The sequence below is a fragment of the Plecotus auritus genome (assembly GCF_963455305.1).
Source record: "Plecotus auritus genome assembly, chromosome: 1".
Classification (NCBI taxonomy): domain Eukaryota; kingdom Metazoa; phylum Chordata; class Mammalia; order Chiroptera; family Vespertilionidae; genus Plecotus; species Plecotus auritus.
In genome coordinates this window covers 47,352,383-47,373,724 of record NC_137770.1, presented here as the reverse complement: position 1 = coordinate 47,373,724, position 21,342 = coordinate 47,352,383, and the positions used below count along the sequence as shown (strand labels likewise).

The 21,342-nt window shown below is 47.7% G+C and overlaps 1 protein-coding gene across 1 annotated transcript in view; it reads right to left on the bottom strand.

The window, feature by feature from the left end:
* ITGA11 (integrin subunit alpha 11) overlaps nucleotides 1–21,342 on the bottom strand; it is a 116,071-nt gene that overhangs the window by 68,225 nt on the left and 26,504 nt on the right. Inside the window, exon 2 of the mRNA XM_080667661.1 lies at nucleotides 19,650–19,761. Within this exon, the coding sequence (XP_080523787.1) occupies nucleotides 19,650–19,761 (112 nt within the window). The remainder of the gene's footprint in view (nucleotides 1–19,649; nucleotides 19,762–21,342) is intronic.

The window sequence follows — 21,342 nt, the reverse complement described above, 5'->3', positions numbered from 1 at the left end:
GCTGGATCCTCCTCTCTCACCCCCTTCCCCTCCCCACCTGTTCCTCTCTCCCAGCACCCTTTCTCCATGCAAACCCACCGAGGCCCTTTGTTCCGTTTCTCTCTAGGCTTCCTTTCCCTTTCCTGAAATCAGACAGGGGCATCAAGGAGGGGGCTCCACTTGAGGAGCAGAGAACTCAAGGGAACAAAGGAGACTATTTCTTTAGCAAGGCTTTTTTCTCCCTCTCTCCATGGAAAGTGTAATCTCAACCAGCCAGGGCGAGTATGGTGGCTAATGTGTTCAAGATGGGGCTGGGAAGTGCTGAGCAGCGCAAACTCCTACTGGGGGTGGGGGCCCTGGGGCTGCACTGGCTGGGGGCAGGTGTGGGGGGAGCGCTCACCTGGGACCTGCCTGAGGGGAGAGGAAGATACCTGCTTATCTTCCTGGGCTGGGAGGAGGGGCTTGTGGTTCATGGTGGCTCAGATGTCTGGCAGGGCCTAGACTAGACTCTGAGGGGGAAGGGCAGGAAAATGAGGCCCCCTCTGTTTGCCAGCACACCCTTTACTCTCTCTACTGCTGTAACACCCTCATCAGCAATGGGAATCCTTGGTGTGTATTTTAAACAAACACAAATACTGTGATGCTTAATTTTATGTGTCAACTTGACTGGGCCATGGGGTGCCCAGTTATTTATTTAAAATGAGAGGCTTGGTGCACGAATTTGTGCACAGGTGGGGTCCCTTGGCCTGGCCAGTGGTAGGGCTGATTGGGGCTGTAGGAGGTTGGCCGGCCTGGAGGAGGGGCTGCGGGAGGTTGGCTGTGGGAGCGCACTGACCACCAGGGGGAAGCTCCTGCATTGAGCGTCTGCCCCCTGGTGGTCAGTGCGCGTCATAGTGACCAGTTGACCAGTTGTTCGGTCGCTTAGGCTTTCACATATATAGATTATTCTGGATGCGTCCATGAAGGTGTTTTTGGATGAGATGAGCATTTTAATTGGAAGACTGAGTACAGCAGATTGGCTTCTCCACCATGGATGGGTCTCATCCAATCGGTTGAAGGCCTGAATAGAACAAAAAAAAATTGACCCTTTTCCAAATAAGAGAGAATCCTTCCTGACTGACTGCCTTTGAACTGGGACATGGACTCGCTCTAACCGTTGGACTCAAATTGAAACATCAGCTCTTCCTAGGTCTCCAGCCTGCTGGCCTTCAGACTGCACTGCACCATCGGCTCTCCTGTCTCTAACTTTCTCACTCTGCAGAACTTGGGACTTGTCTGCCTCCATAATCACATGAGTCAACTCCTGATAATAAATCTCTTTGCATACAGACGGTTTCTGACTTATGATGGTTTGACTGATGATGTTTTTGACTTTACGCTGGTGTGAAAACGATATGCATTCAGTAGGAACCATTCTTTGGATTTTGACCTTTCCTAGTCTAGCACTCCGCGGCAGGATAGATACTCTCTCGTGATGCTGGACAATGGCCGTGCGCCCAGCTCCCAGTCAGCTCTGTGATCACGAGCATGAACAAGCGATACTAGACAGTGTATTCATTGTGTCAGATGGTTTTGCCCAAATGCAGGCTGATGTAAGTGTTCTGGGCATGTTTTAGGTGGGCTAGGCTAGGCTACAATGTTTGGTAGTTGAGGTGGATTAGATGCATTTTAATTATTGATTTATGATATGGCATTTTCAATTTATGATGGGTTTATCGAGACGTAACCCCCATCATAAGTTGAGGAAAATCTGCATATGTACATCCTATTGCTTCTGTTTCTCTGGAGAACACTGACTAATACATTGACACGATGCTTGTTATGTTCTGAGGGCTGTGCACACATTGTTTCATGTTGCTGATGGTCCACACCCTTACTCATCATTGAATCATAAGACTTCATTGAGCTCCTATTAGTGCACCAAGCACTGGGGGCAGATGATGGATGTCATGTTGGCCCTGCTTTCAGGAGGCCTTCAGCCTAGTAGAGGAGACAGGCAGGTCAACAGGCCATCACAGCACAGCAGTGGTTCTCACCGTGGTTCTCAGCCCCTCCCCAGTGAGCTGGTTAGAAATGAGACGTCTTGGGCCCTACCCAGACTGACAGGATCAGAAGCTGAAGGTGGGGTCCAGCATGTGGGTTTTAACAAGCCTTCCAGGAGATGCTAATGCACACTCGAGTTTGAGAAGCATCAGAACACAGTGTGAGAAATGCTTCTGTGGGAAAGCAGAGTCATGGTGACCTGCAACACTGCTGGGCTCAAACCCCACGTCCCCCTCTTCGCCAGGACTGCGAGGCTCTGTATTAGCTCCTTGCTGCTCACCTGTCTGCCTCCACTTTTACCAGGGCTGCTATGAATGCTGCACAGCCAAGTCATCACTTAGGGCTCGGCTTCAATGTCACCTCCCCAAGAAGCCTTTCCCGACCACCTGTCGCTCCCCATCTCACCACCTGTCTTACCCTCCTCACAGCACTTCGTACTCTCTGATGCCATCTTTGTTCACCTCTAATCCTTACGTCCCAGGAGAATGCGAGCTGCAAGGAAGCTAGGACCTCGTTGGTTAGATTTGCAGCTCTAGACACCCAGCAACCAGAACAGTGCCTGGCACAGAGTAGATCCCTGAAATACAGTTGTCGAATGAATTAGCTAATCACCTGGCTTAGTGGGACGACTGTAATCCAATAGCCTGCAATTTGGGATCACTGACCGCAGGCCCTCCGTTGTCTTCCAACACCTGTTAACCCGACTGGGAGACAAGGCTGTAGACTGCCCTGGGCCGCAGTGTTCTCATCTACCAAATGGGACTACATACATCTGGGCTACTTACCACTAGGGTTTTGAGGATGGTGGGTCCCAGACCTTGCTGGTCATAAGAATCCCCTGGGGAGGTATAAATGCAGATTCCTGGGCCCCATCTCCAGAAAGCTCTAATTCAACCAGTTGGGGACACGGCCCGGGGAATCTATTTTTAGAAGTTCCCAGATGTGCAGGCAGGATTGGGAGCCCTTGTGTGACGGATCTGCTGAGGAAGCAGATGTGAGGGCCCCTGGACGTGTGAAATAGCATGTGTTCCAGGAATTTTCACCACATCTGGGGATTATGACCACGGCAGCCTCACTGATGGTGAAGAATTGGGTTTCACACAAAAATTTTTTGTTTCTTTTGGTCACAAAAAACACATAAGAAATACCTACTTTAATGGGTATAAAAAGCACTAACTTACTTTAAAAATATTGTTTAAATTTTTTTTTTTTAGATTATAAAGGTAATACAGGGTCATAGTGCGGAACTGTGCACTTGAAAACATGCAAGGCCTCTGCTTCCCCTTCTCAACCCAGCCCTCTAGACAAAGCTGCCATTAGTGACAGGAATGCAGGAAACCTCCTAGGCATTTATGTATGGAATTGAAAAAATGGACTCCTTTTACATACATGGTTCTATAGCATGCTTCTTCACTGATTTATTTTATATAATTTCCATGTTGTACATGTCAATGCCACACTTACTAGTAGTCCTGATCGTCAGGGCTCCTGTCCTGGGCTCTGCTCTGACTTCCCATGGGGTGAAGAGTCCTAGGGGTCAAGGGGACAGGTCCCCTAGAGCCCACATTCCACCTTTCAGGGTACCCAGGATGCCGGAATCTCCCTAAACAGCTTGGGACAGGCCTGTTCTCTGCTGACTTTCTGGTGGTGGCCACACCATCAACGGGACTAGCCCAGGAGTGGCTGCTTGCGGGGGTGTGGACAGAGCTTGGATGTACTGAATGGGGTGTCCACACCTGTGAGGCCCCTCAGTTACCAGGAGGGAACTGTAGGTGGGAAGAAAAGCTGATGGGCTATGTCCAGAGCTCCACACGCTTTCTTGACCCAGGCTCCTCAGATGTCGGGGATGGCCTAGTGTAGATGGATAATACAGCTTTGTTTCCTTTATACTGGTTGCCATTTCCGATTGATGGATACGTAAACTGTTTCATCCCTTTTCTCTATTGGTAGCTGTTAAGGTGCTTTAAAAACTTCCCCATTGCACCAGGCCTTTTACCAATACTAATGAATAATGCCTCTGTGCACAAGCAGCTGTGCAGGGCAGTGCGAGCAGTGTATACAAGTTGGCCCTGGAGCCGGCCCCTGTCCTCATGGGCACAGAGCCTGCTGACAAGCATCACCACAGCTGCTGATTTCATGAGCCTGGCTCTCTGCTTTGTTCCTGGAAACTTCTGGACCCACCTCAACTACATCCAAACAGCATTATGGCCTAAGTTGCAGGAGTACTTAGACCAGAAGAGGGAAGGGTGTTCTCAACCCATGTGAAGAGAAAATGAGACTCTGACCCACTGACTATGAAGAAGAGAGTGGCCAGCTTTTGCCATTTAGCACAACGCCCTTCCCTCTCTCACACTCCAGTGCCAACCTCACAGGGCCACTTGTGTTTTTCTCATCACACCTGGCACTCTTCTTCCTGCCTCTGTGTATGTAATTTCTTTGTCCCAAACTCTCAGCCTACCCCCTTCCACCCCCCAGTTAGGGCCTCTTCCTCCAGGAAGCCTTCCTTGATCTCTCAGCTGAAAGCTCTCTCCCTCAATTCCTATGATGCTTTGTTTGTATCTCTTTTGTCTCTTTTTCTTTCCTTTAGATAATTTGCCTCTAGATAGCGGAGAAAGAACCTCATCCATCTTTAAATCTCCCCCTCAGTGCTAGTCAAAGTACCTTGAATACAGTCACGGCTCAAAAATTGTTGAATAAATAAATAGATGGGCAGATGGAGGGGCTGCTCATTCTGCAAAGACAAGCTAAGTCTTCACTTTTGGGGTGCAGCTGGGAGCAGAGCTGGGCTGAGCTCTTATTGATCCCATTTGCAGATGGACCACCAACCTTGGGGTGCCCTTGGCCCCACTCTCTCAGGAAGGTGGCTGTGGTCTGGAGTTCCCCGAGAGGGAGTCCAGTGTGCAAATTTCTCCTTCTCTTTTCAAACGTCTGATAAACTCTTGCTTGTTTTTTCAAGTCATGGTCAGAGACTCCCTGTCACCCCCCTAGTTTTATAACAACTCTTTCCCCTGGAAATGAAACATAAACACCATAATAGTGTGGGCAGATGTTTCTCAGTGGAATGTATAGTTTTAATTTCTTGGTATGTGGAAGGCTGACAGCTCCTATGCTGGAAAGAGGCCTTGGCACTCCCTCTTCTCCAGCCTGGGCAGGCCTATCAGGTTCATAATTAGAAAGTGATATTTTATTCTAGAGGCCCGGTGCACGAATTTGTGCATGGGTGGGGTCCCTGGGGGTGGCCTGTGGGGATCAGGCCGAAACCCGCAGTCCAATGCCACCTGCAGCTCCTACCTGCCACTCCCGCTCATCCCAGCCCCACTGTGTCTGCCATGGGCTCACGCCCAATCAGTACCGATCGATCGGGAGAGGCTTGTGCTGCTGCAGCAGCGCTCGACAGCTGTGAGCCCTGTGTCTGGCGCCCTCCCGAGGGGAGTGGCCTGAGGGATCTGGCTGATATCAGCTCTCCGACATCCCCCTGAGGGGTCCCAGATTGCGAGAGGGTGCAGGCCAGGCCGAGGGACCCCACAAGTGCACAATTGGGGCCAGGGAGGGACTGAGGGAGGGCTCCAGGGCATGTCCGGTCCTGATCTGCTGAACCCCAGCAGCAAGCTAACCTAATGGTCAGAGCATCTGCCCCCTGGTGGTCAGTGCACATCATAGTGACTGGTCGACCAATTGACTATCTGCCCCCTAGTGGTCAGTGCATGTTATACCGAGTGGTTGAGTAGCCTTAGCATATCATTAGCATATTACGCTTTGATTGGTTGAACAGTCAACTGGTCACTGGATGACCAGACACTTAGCATATTAGGCTTTTATTATATAGGATGTGCCCAGAGTGCACATCCAACAGCCATTGCATTGGACCCAGGGCCAAGGAAGGCAACTAGACAGGAGAGCAATTCTCTTTGACTGGAGAAGAAAGAAAAGCCCAGAGAATGTTAGGATCCTCTGGGTAGAAGCTGAGGCACAATTGGAACCCCCATTATTCTGACTGTGTCCAGGCTCTAGCCATGTGGACTCACAGGAGGTAGAAAAAGAAAAGGCCATAATGTGTCAACAGGCCCAAGACACTTTTTTTTCAGTCTTGGGCCTGTTGACACATTATGGTTAGCTCTGGTCTACTTTCAGATGGGCTAAGTGACCTGGGTGAGTCATCTGCCCTCTCTGGGACTCAGCTTCTTCATCTGTAAAAGGAGAGGCTTGGACAAGTTCAGTTCAAAGAAAGTTAGTGAGCACTTACGGTATGCTGGGCACTGTGGACTTAAAGGTGAATGAAGCATAGTCCACACACTTAGTCTGGTGCGGGCCGAGAGATCGACACCTGACAATGTCAGTGTGGAGGACAAGGCTAAGAGAGGGGGTGCCCACGTGTGGCAGGGGCACAGAGGAAGGGCTCTTGCTCAGCCACCTGGAGCAGGTGACTATCGGTTAGAGACTTGCAGTGTGAACAGGTGTTACCTAGGTGAAGAGGGTCTGGGACCCAGAGAGGGGAATGACAGCTGAGTTCTGATGATGCCAGTGCTTATGTGTGGCATTCTAAAATACCTTCCATGGGGAAGGCTGAGCCCAGAGGGACAAAGTTCCTGTCTTCATGGAATTTTTCTCAAATCCAGGCTCACTTGATTCATCTGCCTTCTTACTTCCCACCCATGCCTTACTGACATTCCAAATCCCCTCTCTTCTGCCCTCACTTGTCCAAATAACTCCATCTAAAGTGGCCCAAAGTGTAGACAATGGTTAGATGCCTACATGGGTATTGCATTGTCTCCTTCCCACTCCTACCTTCTTTCTAGGGTCTCTAAATTCCTGCCATTAGTCATCCCTTTGGATTCAGGCATTGAGGGTCACTCTCAGCATAAGCATTGAAAGGCACTAACCTATAAATCCACAAGAGCTCTAGACCCCTTAAAAATAATTATAAGGTCAGTGGTTCCAGACCTGCAATCAAGAAATAGTTAACAAACACATGATTATGTGTTTATCTACCTTCAAAGAACTTTGTATGAACAAGCAAATAAATTAATGCAGCAATGAATGAATGTTTGGGGGAGTTTATTCTGTGTCAAGGATTGTGCTAGGTACTTCCTCTGACATGGATGCGCTTAAACCTCAAAACAGCCCTGAGAGATGCTGAGAAAACTACAATATGGAGAAGCTGGGTCACTCATCCAAGTTACCCAGCTGGCTAAGGGTGGCTCTTTGCCTCCCTCTCCTATCTGGTCCTCTCCCCACCTCTGAGGGTAGGAGAGCAGGGTACACAGAACCTAGCCCTGTGTTCCATCTGGAAACCCCGAGTTACACTAGGGAATTATTGGCTATGCAGAATCCTTTGAGGTTCTCTCCATCTGAATCAAAGCTCAGGTTAGTTTTCCCCCTCTCATTTCCACATCATGAGTAACAGCTCTTATTACAGCATTATTCTTATTTTGAAAAGCCACCAGGAAACAAAGAGGCCATGGACTCATTTGAACCACTGAAGGGTAAAGTCTGTCATTACATTTTTGGAAATGTCCTCCTCATTGGGTAACAAACTCATTGACTCAGTGGTTGGGGAGGGGCAGAGAGGACAGTGTAGAGGGAAGCTGCTGACACAGGGCAAATTGCCCAGAGTTGGGCCAGAACACCATCCACTGTATACCACTCACCTGCCCTCTGCCTGACCTTGAGTTAGCTGGGCCCCTCCAACTTCTGCAGGAAAGACAAGGACAGGAAATCTTAATCTCTCTCATATGAGGCCATCATCTCCATGCCCTTTATAACAACAATGTCCTCCAACTTTGAAGCAGAAAACACCCAATCAGAACAGAAAAAAAAAATAAAAAAAATTTAAGATGTTGTAAAGAGCCTCTGGGAAAACTTCAAGCATATCAACATTCACATCATGGGGGATACTGGAAGGAGAAGAAAGAGAACAAGAAATTGAAAACCTATTTGAAAAAAAAAATAATAATGGAAAACTTCCCTAACCTGGTAAAGAAAATAGACACACAAGTCCAGGAAGCACAGAGAGTCCCAAACAAGATGAACCCAAAGAGACCCACAACAAGATACATCATAATTAAAATGCCAAAGGTTAGCCAAAACCGGTTTGGCTCAGTGCATAGAGCGTCAGCCTGCGGACTGCAAGGTCCCAGGTTCGATTCCGGTCAAGGGCACGTAACTTGGTTGCGGTCACATCCCCAGTAGGAGGTGTGCAAGAGGCAGCTGATTGATGTTTCTCTCTCATCAATGTTTCTAACTCTCTATCTCTCTTCCTTCCTCTCTGTAAAAAATCAATAAAATATATTTAAAAAAAAAAATAAAATAAAATGCCAAAGGTTAAAGACAAAGAGAAAATCTTAAAAGTAGAAAGAAAAAAGAGTTAGTTACTTACAAGGTAGCTCTCTAAAGACTGGCAGCTGATTTTTTCATGAACCTTTGCAGGCTAGAAGGGATTGGTACGAAATATCCAAATTGATGAAAAGTGAAGACCTATAATCAAGATTACTTTACACAGCAAAGCCATCATATAGAATCGAAGGACAGATAAAGAACTTCCCAGACGAAAAAAAAAAAAAAAGGTAAAGTAGTTCACCACCAACAAACCACTATTACAAGAAATGTTAAAGGGTCTTCTTTAAGAAGAAGAAGAAGAAGAAAAAGAAGAAGAAGAAGAAGAAGAAGAAGAAGAAGAAGAAGAAGAAGAAGAAGAAGAAGAAGAAGAAGAAGGAGGAGGAAAATATGAATAATAAGATGGCCATAAATACATATCTATCAATAATTACTTTAAATGCAAATGGATTAAATACTCCAATAAAAAAAGCAATTGAATACTATGTAGCTGTAAAAAAGAAGGATCTCTTTCCCTTTGAGACAACTTGGAGGGATATGGAGATTATTATGCTAAGTGAAATAAGCCAGTCAGAGAAAGGCAAATATCACATGATCTCACTTACATGTGGAATCTAATGAACAAAATAAATTCATGAATAAAATAGAAGCAGAGGCATAGAAACATGGAACAGACTAATGAATCTCAGAGGGAAGTGGGGAGGGGGGCAGAAAGAGATTAACCAAAGAACTTACATGCATATATGCATTGCCCATGGACATAGACCAGCTGTGGGCAAACTACGGCCCGCGGGCTGGATCCAGCCCGTTCGGCTGTTCTATCCGGCCCGTGGAGCCGAAAGAGCAGAGGGTTCTCTTGCTCTCCCCTCCACTCCTTTACTTTGAATTTATATTAGTTCACACAAACACTCCATCCATGCTTTTGTTCCGGCCCTCCGGTCTAGTTTAAGAACCCATTGTTGCCCTCGAGTCAAAAAGTTTGCCCACCCCTGGCATAGACAATAGGGTGGTGATGGCAGGAACCAGATGGAGCGGGGCAACTGGGGAAAAAAGGAGGGACATCTGTAAAATTCTCAACAATAAAGATAACAAATAAAATTTAATTTAAGAAAAACAAGACATATGGTGACTGACTGGATAACAAAACCAAACCTTTACTTATGTCTACAAGAGACTCACTTCAGATTGAAAGACACACACAGATTGAAAGTAAAGCTATTTCATGAAAATGGAAACAAAACAAAACACCTGGGGCAGCAATACTTACACCAGACAAAATAGACTTGAAAACAAAGGCTATAACAAGAGACAAAGACAGACCCAGCAATCCCAATTCTGGATATTTATGTGAAGAAACCCCAAACACTAAGTAAAAAAGACATATACATCCATATGTTTATTGCAGCATTATTTACAATAGCCAAAATATGGAAGCAACTTAAATAGATGAATGAATAAAGAAGTGGTGCATATATACAATGGAATATGATTCAGCCATAAAAGTAATGAAATCTTGCCATTCACAACAACGTGGATGGACAAGGAGGGTATTGTGCTGAGTGAAATAAGTCAGACAGCAAAATACAAATGCCAGATGATTTTACTTATATGTGGAATCTAAAAAATAAAATAAACAAGCAGAACAGAAACAGACTGGGATACAGAGAACATTTTGACAGTTGCCAGATGGAAGGGGGATTGGAGGGATGGGTGAAAAAAGTGAAGGGATTTAGAAGTACAAATTGATAGTTACAGAATAGTCATGAGGATGTAAAGTACAACATAAGGAATATAGTCATTAATATTGTAATAAATATATATGGTATCAGATGATACTAGATTTATTGGGATACTCACTTTGTAAGTTATGTAAATGTCTAATCACAGAGTTATACACCTGAAACTAATACAATAAAAAATGAAAAAAGAAAAAACAAAGAATGTGCAGCTTTGGGCTCCCCTGAGATTTAGACTTTTAGAACTATCCTCTCCTCTAAAAATGCAAAGATGGCCCGGCCAGCCTGGCTCAGTGGTTGAGTGTCAAACTATGAATCGGGAGGTCATGGTTCGATTCCTGGTCAGGGCACATGCCCAAGTTGCGGGCTTGATCCCCAGTAGGGAGTGTGCAGGAGGCAGCAGATCCATGATTCTCTCTCATCATTGATGTTTCTATCTCTCTCTCTCCCTCTCCCTTCCTCTCTGAAATCAATAAAAATCCTTTAATAAAAGCAAAGATGAATAAAAGGCAAGCCCTACCCTTGGTGGCTCATAGTCCTCATTCCCCCTTAATCTCTCTTGCTCTTTAGTCTTCATTTTATCTTCCTCTCTCCTCTTTCCTGTTCCCCATTTCATTTTCCATTTCTCTTAATTGGCTTTGTCTACAGCTCTCTCTCCATGTCTCTCTGCATTATTGACTCAGGGTGACTCATTATAGCTAACCCAAGAAGAAATTATTTAAGAGGGAAAGTGTAGAGGATTTAGGAATTCAACAGAAACCTTGTCAAGATGGTTGCTAGTCAATAACAAGCTTTTACCATTGGCAGCGTGTCTGAGTGTGCAGCTGTGCAGAAGAGAAGTTGCTGAAAGAAAAGAAAAGCCATTTGAAAGAGTGAAATCCTGAGGAGCTGTTAATTGTTCACGAAGGAGTCAGGGAAAGTTAGAAGGAGGTATTCTATCCAATCCTGGAGAAAAGAAGAGATAGGTTAAGTAGTGACTGGTAACAGTTAAAATTAGTAAGAAAAAGCATATAGCACATTGATTTGTTTTTCTATCTAGAGGACCGATGCACGAAATTCATGCAAGAGTAGGCCTTCCTTCCGCCGGCTGCTGGCACCAGCTTCCCTCTGGCACCCGGGACCTGGGCTTCCCTCGCAGCCCCGGCTTTGTCTGGAAGGTTGTCCGGAAGGACATCCAGTCTAATTAGCATACCATGCTTTTATTAAAGTGTAAAGCGTAATACACTAATTAGACCAGACGTCCTTCCAGACATCCTTCTGGACAATCTTCTGGATGAAGATGCGGTGGCAGGGGCTGAGGCAGAGGCGGCTGCTGCTGTGGCGGGGGCCGAGCCCCTTGCACGAATTTTGTGCATTGGGCCTCTAGCTTGTATATAACCTTAAAACACATATATTCAACTTTGTGGTTTTCAATAAGCAGTTCTACTTTTCACTTTTTATCGCATAACTGAATGGAAGTGCATGCTGCCCTGAGTTAGTGACATTTATGGGAAGCTTAGGTGGCTGGAGAGAGGAGCCATTCATTACTAGTTAGCCTTGCTCCTCCTAGCGTCAGGTATGATAATTACAGATAAAGTGCCGAAGAGCAATTAAAAACTGAGTATCAGTCTTGAAAATTCAAACCTATGAAATGATCGGAAGTCATTCTCTATATTGCATCCATATTTGGCTATCTATAATAATAAAAACATAATATGCTAATTGGACTGGGTGTCCTTATGGACGACCTTCCAGACGAAGCCGGGGCTGCGAGGGAAGCCGGGGTCCCGGGTGCCAGAGGGAAGCCGGTGCCAGCAGCCAGGGGAAGGAAGGCCTATTCTTGCATGAATTTCGTGCATTGGGCCTCTAGTTGTAAATAATACAGCAATGAACCTAGATGTGCATATATCTTTTCTAATTAATGTTTTTGTGGAATTGCTGGGTCATGTGGTAGTTCTATTTTTAATTTTTTGAGAAACCTCCATACTGTTTTCCTTAGTGGCTGCATCCATTTACAACCTCACCAACAATGCGCAAAGGTTCCCTTTTCTCTGCATCCTTACTGACACTTGTTACTTATTATCTTTCTTGATCATAGCCATTTTGACAGGTATGAGGTGATAGCTCATTGTGGTTTTGATGTGGTTTTGGTTAATGATGTTGAACATCTTTTCATGTCTTCTTTGGAAAAGTGTCTATTCAGGTCCTCTGTCCAGATTTTAATAGATTGTTGTTTGGTTTTTGATGTTGAGTGTATGAGTTCTTATATATTTTGGACATTAATCCCTTATTGGATTTACCATTTGCAAATATCTTCTCCCATTCAGTAGGTTGCCTTTTTGTTTTATGGATCGTTTCCTTATAGTCAACAGTATCGTAATAACTTTGGATGGTGACAGATGGTTACTAGGCTTATCATGGTGATCACATCTTAAGGTATGGAAATTTCATACACCTAGAGCTAATATAATTTTGTATGTCACCTATACTTTAATAAAAACAAGTCTGCCACAAAATAGTAAAAGATTCCATTGTTATAAAGTTCAAAGGCAGGTTAAACTAATCAATTTTGATCCTGGTCAAAATAGTGATTAATTTTGGAAGGGACATTGATGATGAGGGTCCTGGCAAAAGTCTATCTTGATCAGTGTGGCAGTTACATGAGTATATTCACGTAGGAAACATTGGCTGAGATGGATATGATCATTACATGTATGTTATATGTCACTTATGATTTGCTTACTTCTCCAAGTGTGATTCAATTAACATCCCCCCCACCCCAATATAAAATCATTCTCCAGATGGAGTGAATTTAAGCATTAGTTTATTCTTCACCTCGTGCGTTGCACTCTCTTTCCCTCTCCCTGCTGGACTTAGGAAGGACATTGGGGTCACAAAACCAACAGCGTTGGCATCAGAGAAGGGGGAAGAATGAAGAGCCCACAGGCTGCTGAAGGGGGGGACAGCGGTTGGAGAAGATGCTGAGTTGGCAAATCCGTCTGGCTTCCCTGAACTGCCCACATTAAATTTATTTTCTTTCATGGAGGTTAGTAACCAGGAGACTTTTCTTTCCATGTTTCCACTACTGAGATCGTGTGACTTACTCTCCCAAACCCCCAGTGGTTGGCCCCCTGCCTCGACCCTTCCATGGCCCTGAGGCCTGGCCTTCGCTCAAAGTTGACTGGAGTGTGAGTGTCCGAGGTTACCTGGGCCTCACTGACATCCTCTCCAAGTCCCAGGAAAACGATGCTTGGAGGTACAGGGAGCCTTGGGGGCCTTCTGCAGGCTGCGTGGTAAACGCACGCACTGCCTCCATCTCCCCGTGATCCCAGCTGACAGGCTCTCGGCTGCCCGCAATGCTGCCTTGTGCTTCTGGGGCCCCAAGTTCCCCAGCTCCTCCCATGAGGACCACTGTCTGGATTCCCACTCCGTTAGCCCCTGCCGCTTACACTCGTTGTGCCCATGCTGCCTGCCAGGTCCGCGGGGTGGCTTGGCCTGGGATCCTGGGCCAACATTTCCCCACGAGTACCATTGCTCTCTCTTTTTCCGTCTCTCTCATGCATTGGCTGGTTTCATCCTACCGTGGGCTTTGCTCCTGTAGTGATTTATCCTTTAACCAGAATGAGTCATGGTGCCGGGTTTTATATGTTCCAAGAGAAAATAGCAGAGGGCATTTGTGTGCTGTGGTGTTGGGAGCCCGCGCCGGGGGCCTGAGCCAGGGAAAGGGGGAGCTTTGGATGCTCCTTAGAGAGACTTCCACAGCGACCAAGCCTGAGGCTGCCCAGGCTTCACAACCCGCACTGGCACCCGAGGGGGAGGGACAGGCGTGGATGCCATCTGTCATTCCGTCCAACCAAGAGTTCCTGAGGCCCGTTTCCTTGAAACCTCTCCCCTACCCTTTCTCAGGGGACAGACCAGCGCAAGGAGCTAGCGTACCCAGCATCTACCCATGGTAGACACTCCACACTCCACCTCCTGCTTCCTCCTCTAGGAACCCTTTGGCGCAGGAGGTGGATGTGATGTGCTCGCGTTCCCGCAGCTTGGAAAAGCGGCTGCACAGCGAAGGTACTCAGGCTTGTGTGGTTCTGAACTGAGACTTTTCCTGCAAGGGGGAAAATCATGTGCCTTCACTTATTTGCCAAGGAAGAGCTGTACGCCCCTCTCCCATTGCTCTAACCCTGCAGAAAGAGTCACACACGTGGCCTGGGAAACCTGCTTGGGAGGGGAGGGGAGGGGATGGCAGGGCTCGGGGGCTTCACCCTCAGCCCAGGCTTGAGAGTCAACTGTTGTGGTTTTATTCCCCATGGATTACTTTTTCCATCAGCCCCAAATTATACCATCTGTGGGCCTCTGAGTTTAGACATGGAAGATGGCAGTGAAAATGCAAATTTGCTCTCTTGGAAGGTCAGTGCATAAAGGCATTGTAACTAATGCCTTACCCAAACTGGAATTTAGTTTAGGGAGATATCACCTCGTAATCTGGAGACAAGAGACCCAGGAAGGTGGGTGAACTAACCCATTAAGCTCCAGATGGAAATGCCACAGGAAGAGGAAGCAATGGGACTGGGAGATGGGACACCTGGTTTCAGTCCTGGCTTTCCCACCGACTTGCTGTGTAACCTTGGTATAGTCTCTGGGCCTCAGTTTCCTCGTCTGTAAAATAAGGGGGTGGAAGTAAACGATTTCTAAGTGCCTACCCCAGGCCTTTGCACTTGCCATTCCCTCTGCCTGGAATGCTCTTTGCTCAAATATCTATGATTGTCTGAGAGTCTCCCTTTCCTTCAGTCTCTGATGGCTGTCACCCAGCACTGAGGCCTTCCTTGATGGTCTGTATAAGGCAGCAGCCTGCATCCTCACCCACTGCTCCCAAGCCCCTTACCCTGCCTAATGCTTCTCCATTGTACATCTCATCATCCGACAGGCGATGGACAAACTAAAAATATGTCTTGTTCCACCAGAAGAAAAGCTACATCTGGGTAGGGACTTTGCAATTTTGTTCACCATTGTATTCCCAGACTTAGCACAGGTTCTTAAGAATGAATGATTGAACTATTGATGCTCATAAAGCAGGCCCCTTCAACAAGACGCCACGCTTTCAACCCTCCACTCACCAAGTCTTCTACAGCCTTTCCACCAGACTCCTGCTTCCAGGGTCTCCTCTCTCAATTCCATCCTCCACATGGTAGCCAAATTGATCACCCTAAAAATTACAACTCTGGTGGCCCTGGTCAGGTGGCTCAGTTGGTTGGAGCCAAAAAGGTTGCAGGTTTGATTCTTGGTCAGGGCACAAAACTAGGTTGCGGGTTTGATTCCTGGTTAGAGCGCATGCGGGAGGCAGCCAATGGATATTTCTCTCTCTCTCTTTCTCTCTTTTCCTTTCTCTCTCAAATCAATAAAAAAACATATCTTCAGGTGCACAACCCAGACATGTGCCCTGACTAAAAATCGACTGGCAACCTTTTGGTCCACAGGACAATGCTCCACCAACTGAGTCAGACCCGCCAGGGCCCATAGACAATCCTCTTGCCCTGGTATTTAAAAACCTCCGAAGTAGAAGCCTCACTCCCCCAGTCTTTGGTCTCACTGCTCTGTTTTTCGCACCTTCTCCTCCAGCCCCTCGGGACAGTGTCCTTTCTCTAAATGTGGCTTCTTCTTTTCCAGATTCCCTCCACCCAGTCCTGCTGAGGTATGAATTCACTCTCCCTTACTCAACCTCCCAAAGTTCTTTCTGGGTGCCCTCTCTTGGTATTTATCATCCAGGACTGGGGCTCTGGGAGCATACGCCCTCTCTTCCCGGCTGGGCCAAGCACTTACTCTCCCCACATGCTGTTTATGTGACTATGCTAGTGATGGGCTCTGAGGACACCACAGCCTCAGCTCTCGTGGGGCCAGCAGCGTAGCCAGTGAGGAAGGACACAGGCCTTGGAGACGGTATGTTCCTGGCCAGCCTCAGGGCTGGGGCTGCTTCTGGGGCTGGTGCAACCCCCTCCACTTGGGCCGAATAAGATCTGGGCTCCAACCTGGCTCAGACACTTGATAATTATGTCACCTCTCTCTCTCAGAGTCTCAGTTGCCATGCCTGTAAAGTGGGGACAAGCCTACTTCTCTTACAAGTTGCTCACGTCCCTGGACCTGTATTCACCTTGGCCTCCTAAAGCCCGCTGAGTTTCCAAGGGGTCTCCTGTTGGAGCCCTTGTGTGTTGTCAGGCTCCTGGTCCCCAGGGGAGGGGAGGAGGCTAAGTGTCTGGCCTTGCTGACAGCTGAGGCTTCTCCCTCCAGGGGCGTGAGCTTTAATGACAAATTGGAAACTTGTGGGGCCCAGCTCTGTGTTATCTCAGCGCCACGAGGCTTCCTGTGCCAAGGGACCAGAGGCCTGAGAAGCCCTCTGCCAACCCTACACTGGGCTCCGGGACATCCAGTGCTCTTACCAACCAGCTGGCTTAATGAGTTCAATGTACGTGCAGTAGACTCATGTGGATTAAATTTCTCTGAAAATGCACAAGGGCTTAAAACATAGGGGCAGAGAATACTCAGGCTGAGAGGAATTTGTTTTCTTTTCCTTCTTGTGTGCCTGTGAGTGTTGTTATTGTTGCTAAAACCCAGGCATGGGAAAACTGTTCAAGATGTGTGAAGCACGGGTGCCCAGCCAGTGCTGCGCAGTTTGAGGTTTGCGTTGGGGATGCGCTGGGCAGAAGGGGAAGAGTTCATCAAGTGGCAGTCCCACCAGGTGTGTCCGATCTCCTCCAGCCATTTACATCAGGGGCTGCTGCCCTTGATGCTCCAGAAGGCTGCCAACCTGGTCAGTGGGGACCAGGCCCCATTGGAGCCTGTGGTGGGAGACAGCTGTGGGCCCTGCTCTGGGGCAATGCTGGGACCTGGGTTTGGGGCAGAGGCTGAGGAGCGATGCTGTTTCCCACCAGCATCTCCCTCCCCTCAGTGGAGATGGTGTGCTTCTGTGGCCCCAGTCTCCCTGTTAGAATCTTCTCGGGGAACTTTTTAAAACACAGATTCCCTGGCCCCACTGCAGGCCCAGGAAATGCAGACCGAGGTGTGCAAGCTCTGCCGTAAGGACTGAAAGCCAGGTAGTCCACACTCAGGAGGTAGGAAGAGCCGGGGCTGCGGGCTGAAGCAGCTCCTACACGAGGTAGGAGGTGATTTGTGTCACAAGAGAGAGGCTCGGGGAAGGTGAGACCATTGCAGGCAAAGAGAAGGGTCCAGCAAGTCTTCATGGAGAAAGTGTCTTACAAAGATGAACATAATTAATATCGGGTCATATTTTGTCTTGTACTGTTTTTTAATTATTTCAAGGATATTAGTGTTGCTTCCTCAACTGGTCTGTGAGTTATTCGGGAGTGAAGCCATGTTTTACTGAAATCAATATTTTGCAGAGCCTGGCAACATTTATTAACAGATGTTTAATAAACAAATATTGGTCAAAACAAATTATATCTTGGAAGAGCCAGTTCCATTTAATTTTTAACCCTTTCTGTGAAAAGATTATGGATGCTGTGTATCTTACGCCTGGGCTGGTTGAGAGAGGCTCAAATAATTAATCCAGTTTTTCGAAGTATGTTCTTATGAGCATCTAATAATTGCCAAGGAATATAACCCCTGATTTCAGGAAGAAAGACAATGAAACAGGCAATTACTATCCAGCTTGATAAACGTTTTCTCAGAGGGCGTGGTATCGAAGTTGATAAGAGAATAAGAAAGAGGACTTTCGATTGCAGCCATAAACAACTATGAAAACTAGGCAAAATATACAAGACAACCATCTGCAGGCACTGGGCAGCAATCAGCACAGAGCTCAGTCAGCAGGAGCTACACCCACATTCACCCAACTCGCTCAGGACAGCACTTTGCTATTGACCAGGGGGAACTAGAGTTCAAACAGGGAGCAGCAGTCTACACCCAATAAAATGAGTGCATAAGTGTACCCCATAAGAATGAGGGTGTCAGTCCATCAAAAGACATGGGTAAGAATGTTAATAGGATCTCTATTCAAAATAGCCCACATTGAAACAATCCAAATGTTCATCAACAGCAGAATGAAGAAATAAATTGTGGTGTGTTGCTACCGTGGATTACTACACACCAGTGAAGAAGCATGAAGTATAATATATTCATCACTATGCCAAACCTCAGAGATGTGATGCTGAGTAAAGCAGGTCAGGTACAAATGAGTACCTACTGTGTGACTGCATCTATATAAAGTTCACAAACTGTCAAAAGGAATCTATGGCAACAGGAGCCAGAATAGTGGTTCCCTGGAGGGGCACTGAGTGGGCAGGGGCACAAAGGAGCTTTCTGGGAGCTTCCAGTGGTCTATGTTATGTTCTGGGAGGTGATTCCACAGGCATAGACATATGTAGAAGTTTACTGAGCTGTATACTTAAGATGTCTACACTTATTGTATCTAAGTTACACCTCAATGGGAAGATATCAAGTAAGATACTCCTCTCTCTAATGTTTATGTTTAGGTTTATAATTTCCCCCCAATCTCTATCTTTGTCAGAGGTAATCGGACAGATCTGCATGGTGGGGTGTGGTGAGTGGGGTAAGGTGGGAGAGGATATCATGGGAGGAAGGAACAACATGGGAAGAGGGACCAGCATGTGCAAAGAAGGTCTAGATTTCTGGAAAAATGGCTATAAAGCAATTTGACTAGTGATGAGTGTGGAGCACAACAAAGGAGGTGGGGGAAATGGAAGAAAAGAGGTTGGGGAGGGTAAGATTTGGAAGAGGGCAGCGCAGGGCATTAATCTCCAGTGTCCCGTGGTCTCCGAACTCCGCAAGGGTTTCTAGGAGGGCCAAGCAGAGGCCCTGCCCTTTCTGTTTCAGGATGGAAAGAAGGCCTTGCCTCTGTCAACTAAAAACCAATTGGAGGGAGGAGAATGGCCATTGACAGTGTATGTGCATGAGCATCTGACTGGGGTGATGCGAGTGTTCTAAATCTGATTTGCAGTGATGCTGCACAACTTGGTCAATTTACTTAAAAAATCATGGAATTGTACACTTGAAATGAGTGAATTTTATTATATGTAAAATATCTCCAGTAAAGTTATTTTGAAAATCATACCCTCCTCTCGATTGCCCCCTCCCGAAAGGGGTCCTGGGATTTTCTGGCCCTCTCCTCCACTCGGTCTCGCTCTCACTTCCCTTTGCTCCACCACTGCCTATGTTTTAGCTTGTGAGCACGCTCAGACCCACCCCCTCAGAGACACCCCACACAGTTCTCTAAGAAGCCAGGACCAGAGGCGCTGCGCCACGGACGAGACACTGAGGGCCTGAGAGGGGTTGGGAGGGGGTAACTATTGGTCTCTGGGTACCTGCTAACTGTGCTGTCACATAACCTGGAGGAGGAGGGGTGTTCACTCCCATTTCTCAGATGAGAAGATTGAGGTTTCATAGTCAGGGGCAGATCTTATGCAGCCTCTACCCGCCAGGACAAAAAGTCAAGTCACTGGGAATGGGGTGTCCTCAGGTGAGGACCAGTCTGGCAGCTGCGGGGTTCAGGGGCAGGGTGGTGGGCCAGGAGTGGGGAGCTCAGGTCTGCGTGGGGTGGCAGCTCTCACTCACCACTTCTTGCCGCTGATGTCATGCTGCTGCACCGTGTAGCCGAAGAAGGCGGCCCTGGAGCCAGGGATGACTCGTGGCTTCCTGGTGTCCATGTTGAAAGTGTCCGTGAACCCTGGGCAGGGAGAAGAGGAGAGGGGAGCAGAGGAGTCAGCCAGGTGGAGGTCTGCACCCCAGGAGTATGGGCCCCCTGGCAGATCACCCACCTTGGATAGTCTGGGAGGAGTATGTTCCGCTATCCTTGGTCCCTGCTTGGGGGAGCCCACAGTCTGATGGGAGAAGCCCAGCCCCTGCCCTGGGGGGCATACTCCAATAAGGGAGGCACAAAACCTACCCTTAGGGAGACCCTGTCTGAGTGGGAAGACCAGTCCCTCCCCTAGAAAACTCTCCTTCTCAACAGGGGAGAGACAGCTCCCTTCCTCCAACACTCCTTTCTCCAACTCTGCTTCTTCCAGCTTTTGCTGGTCTCCTCTTCCTTTTTCCCCACTTTCCCCTCCGCTCTCTCCCTCTCCCTTCTCTCATCGTTGCCTGCTAAAGAGTCAGGGAACCGCCTCCCCCGCAAGCCCGAGGCTTAGTGGCCGTGGCCCCAGCACTGCTGGCCTAGCCCATCTGCCAAGCTCTGCCTGGCTTCAACAGGGGCCCTGGCTTGGCTGGGGCAGAGGAGGCGAAGCAGCGATGCAGTCCCGTAACCCTCTCACCCTGGCCCGAGGGTCTTCCCTGCTTGGTGAAGTCACATATCAGTTTTCACCTGATGGAAACCTTGTTGTGGAGCCAAATGCTTTGCCCCTTTGTGCCAAGTTACAAGTAGTAACAACTCACATCTGTATGGCAGTTTGGGATTCCATCATCATTTACCCTCTTGGGACTTGGGAGAATGCGCAAGCATCAGCCACCTTTGGCCGAGGGGTTAAGAGTCTGGCCAGGGCTACACAGCAGGTCAGTGGCAGCATCAGGGCCAGGACCTCAGATGCCTGCTGTGCGACTCCTCTCCATTTTCCGGGCATATTTGGCCTTGTTGCACATCTAAGCTGTCTCTGTCCAGCTGTCAGTACTAACAGGACCACCAAACTTGGGACCCTTTAAGGTTTACAGGGTGGAATCCTACCTCAAGCCAAAACCTTCAGATCAGTGAAAAGCGACCAGCAGAACAGAATTTTATCACTGTCGCCCCTTCCATGTGTAGGGCACTTTATAAGCTTCAAAGAACATTCACATGTATCTTATCATCGGATCTCTATAACAATCCTGGGACGGGGCAGCAAACGCAAGCCAAGGGTCCGAGAGGCGAACCGACCTGCCCAAGGTCCCACAACCTGCCAGGGAGGAACTCTGAGTCGGAGGCTGGTACTGCCAGCAATCTCTGTCCTCCCCTGGGCACTGACCCCTGGGCTGAGTGCTCAGGGCGAGGCCCTGGGGCCCCTACTTGAATAGGCCTGCTGTGCAGGAACAAGTGGTTTGCCACACTTCCTTCTTTTGCTCAGCAAATGGATGCAGTGGCCAAAAGTTCCATCGTTAGTGTCATAGGATTAGAGTCCCCAGAGGCAGAACAGAAACACCTTCAGTAGGGTTGTTAGATATGTTATCTTACTTACTCTTGTCAATTGATTTTCAGTGCTGCCTGGAGCACTAATTTAAGAAAGATGCTGAGGTCAAGTCTGGGTTCAATGGGCAAGATGAGTGTGATGGGTGGGCAGTA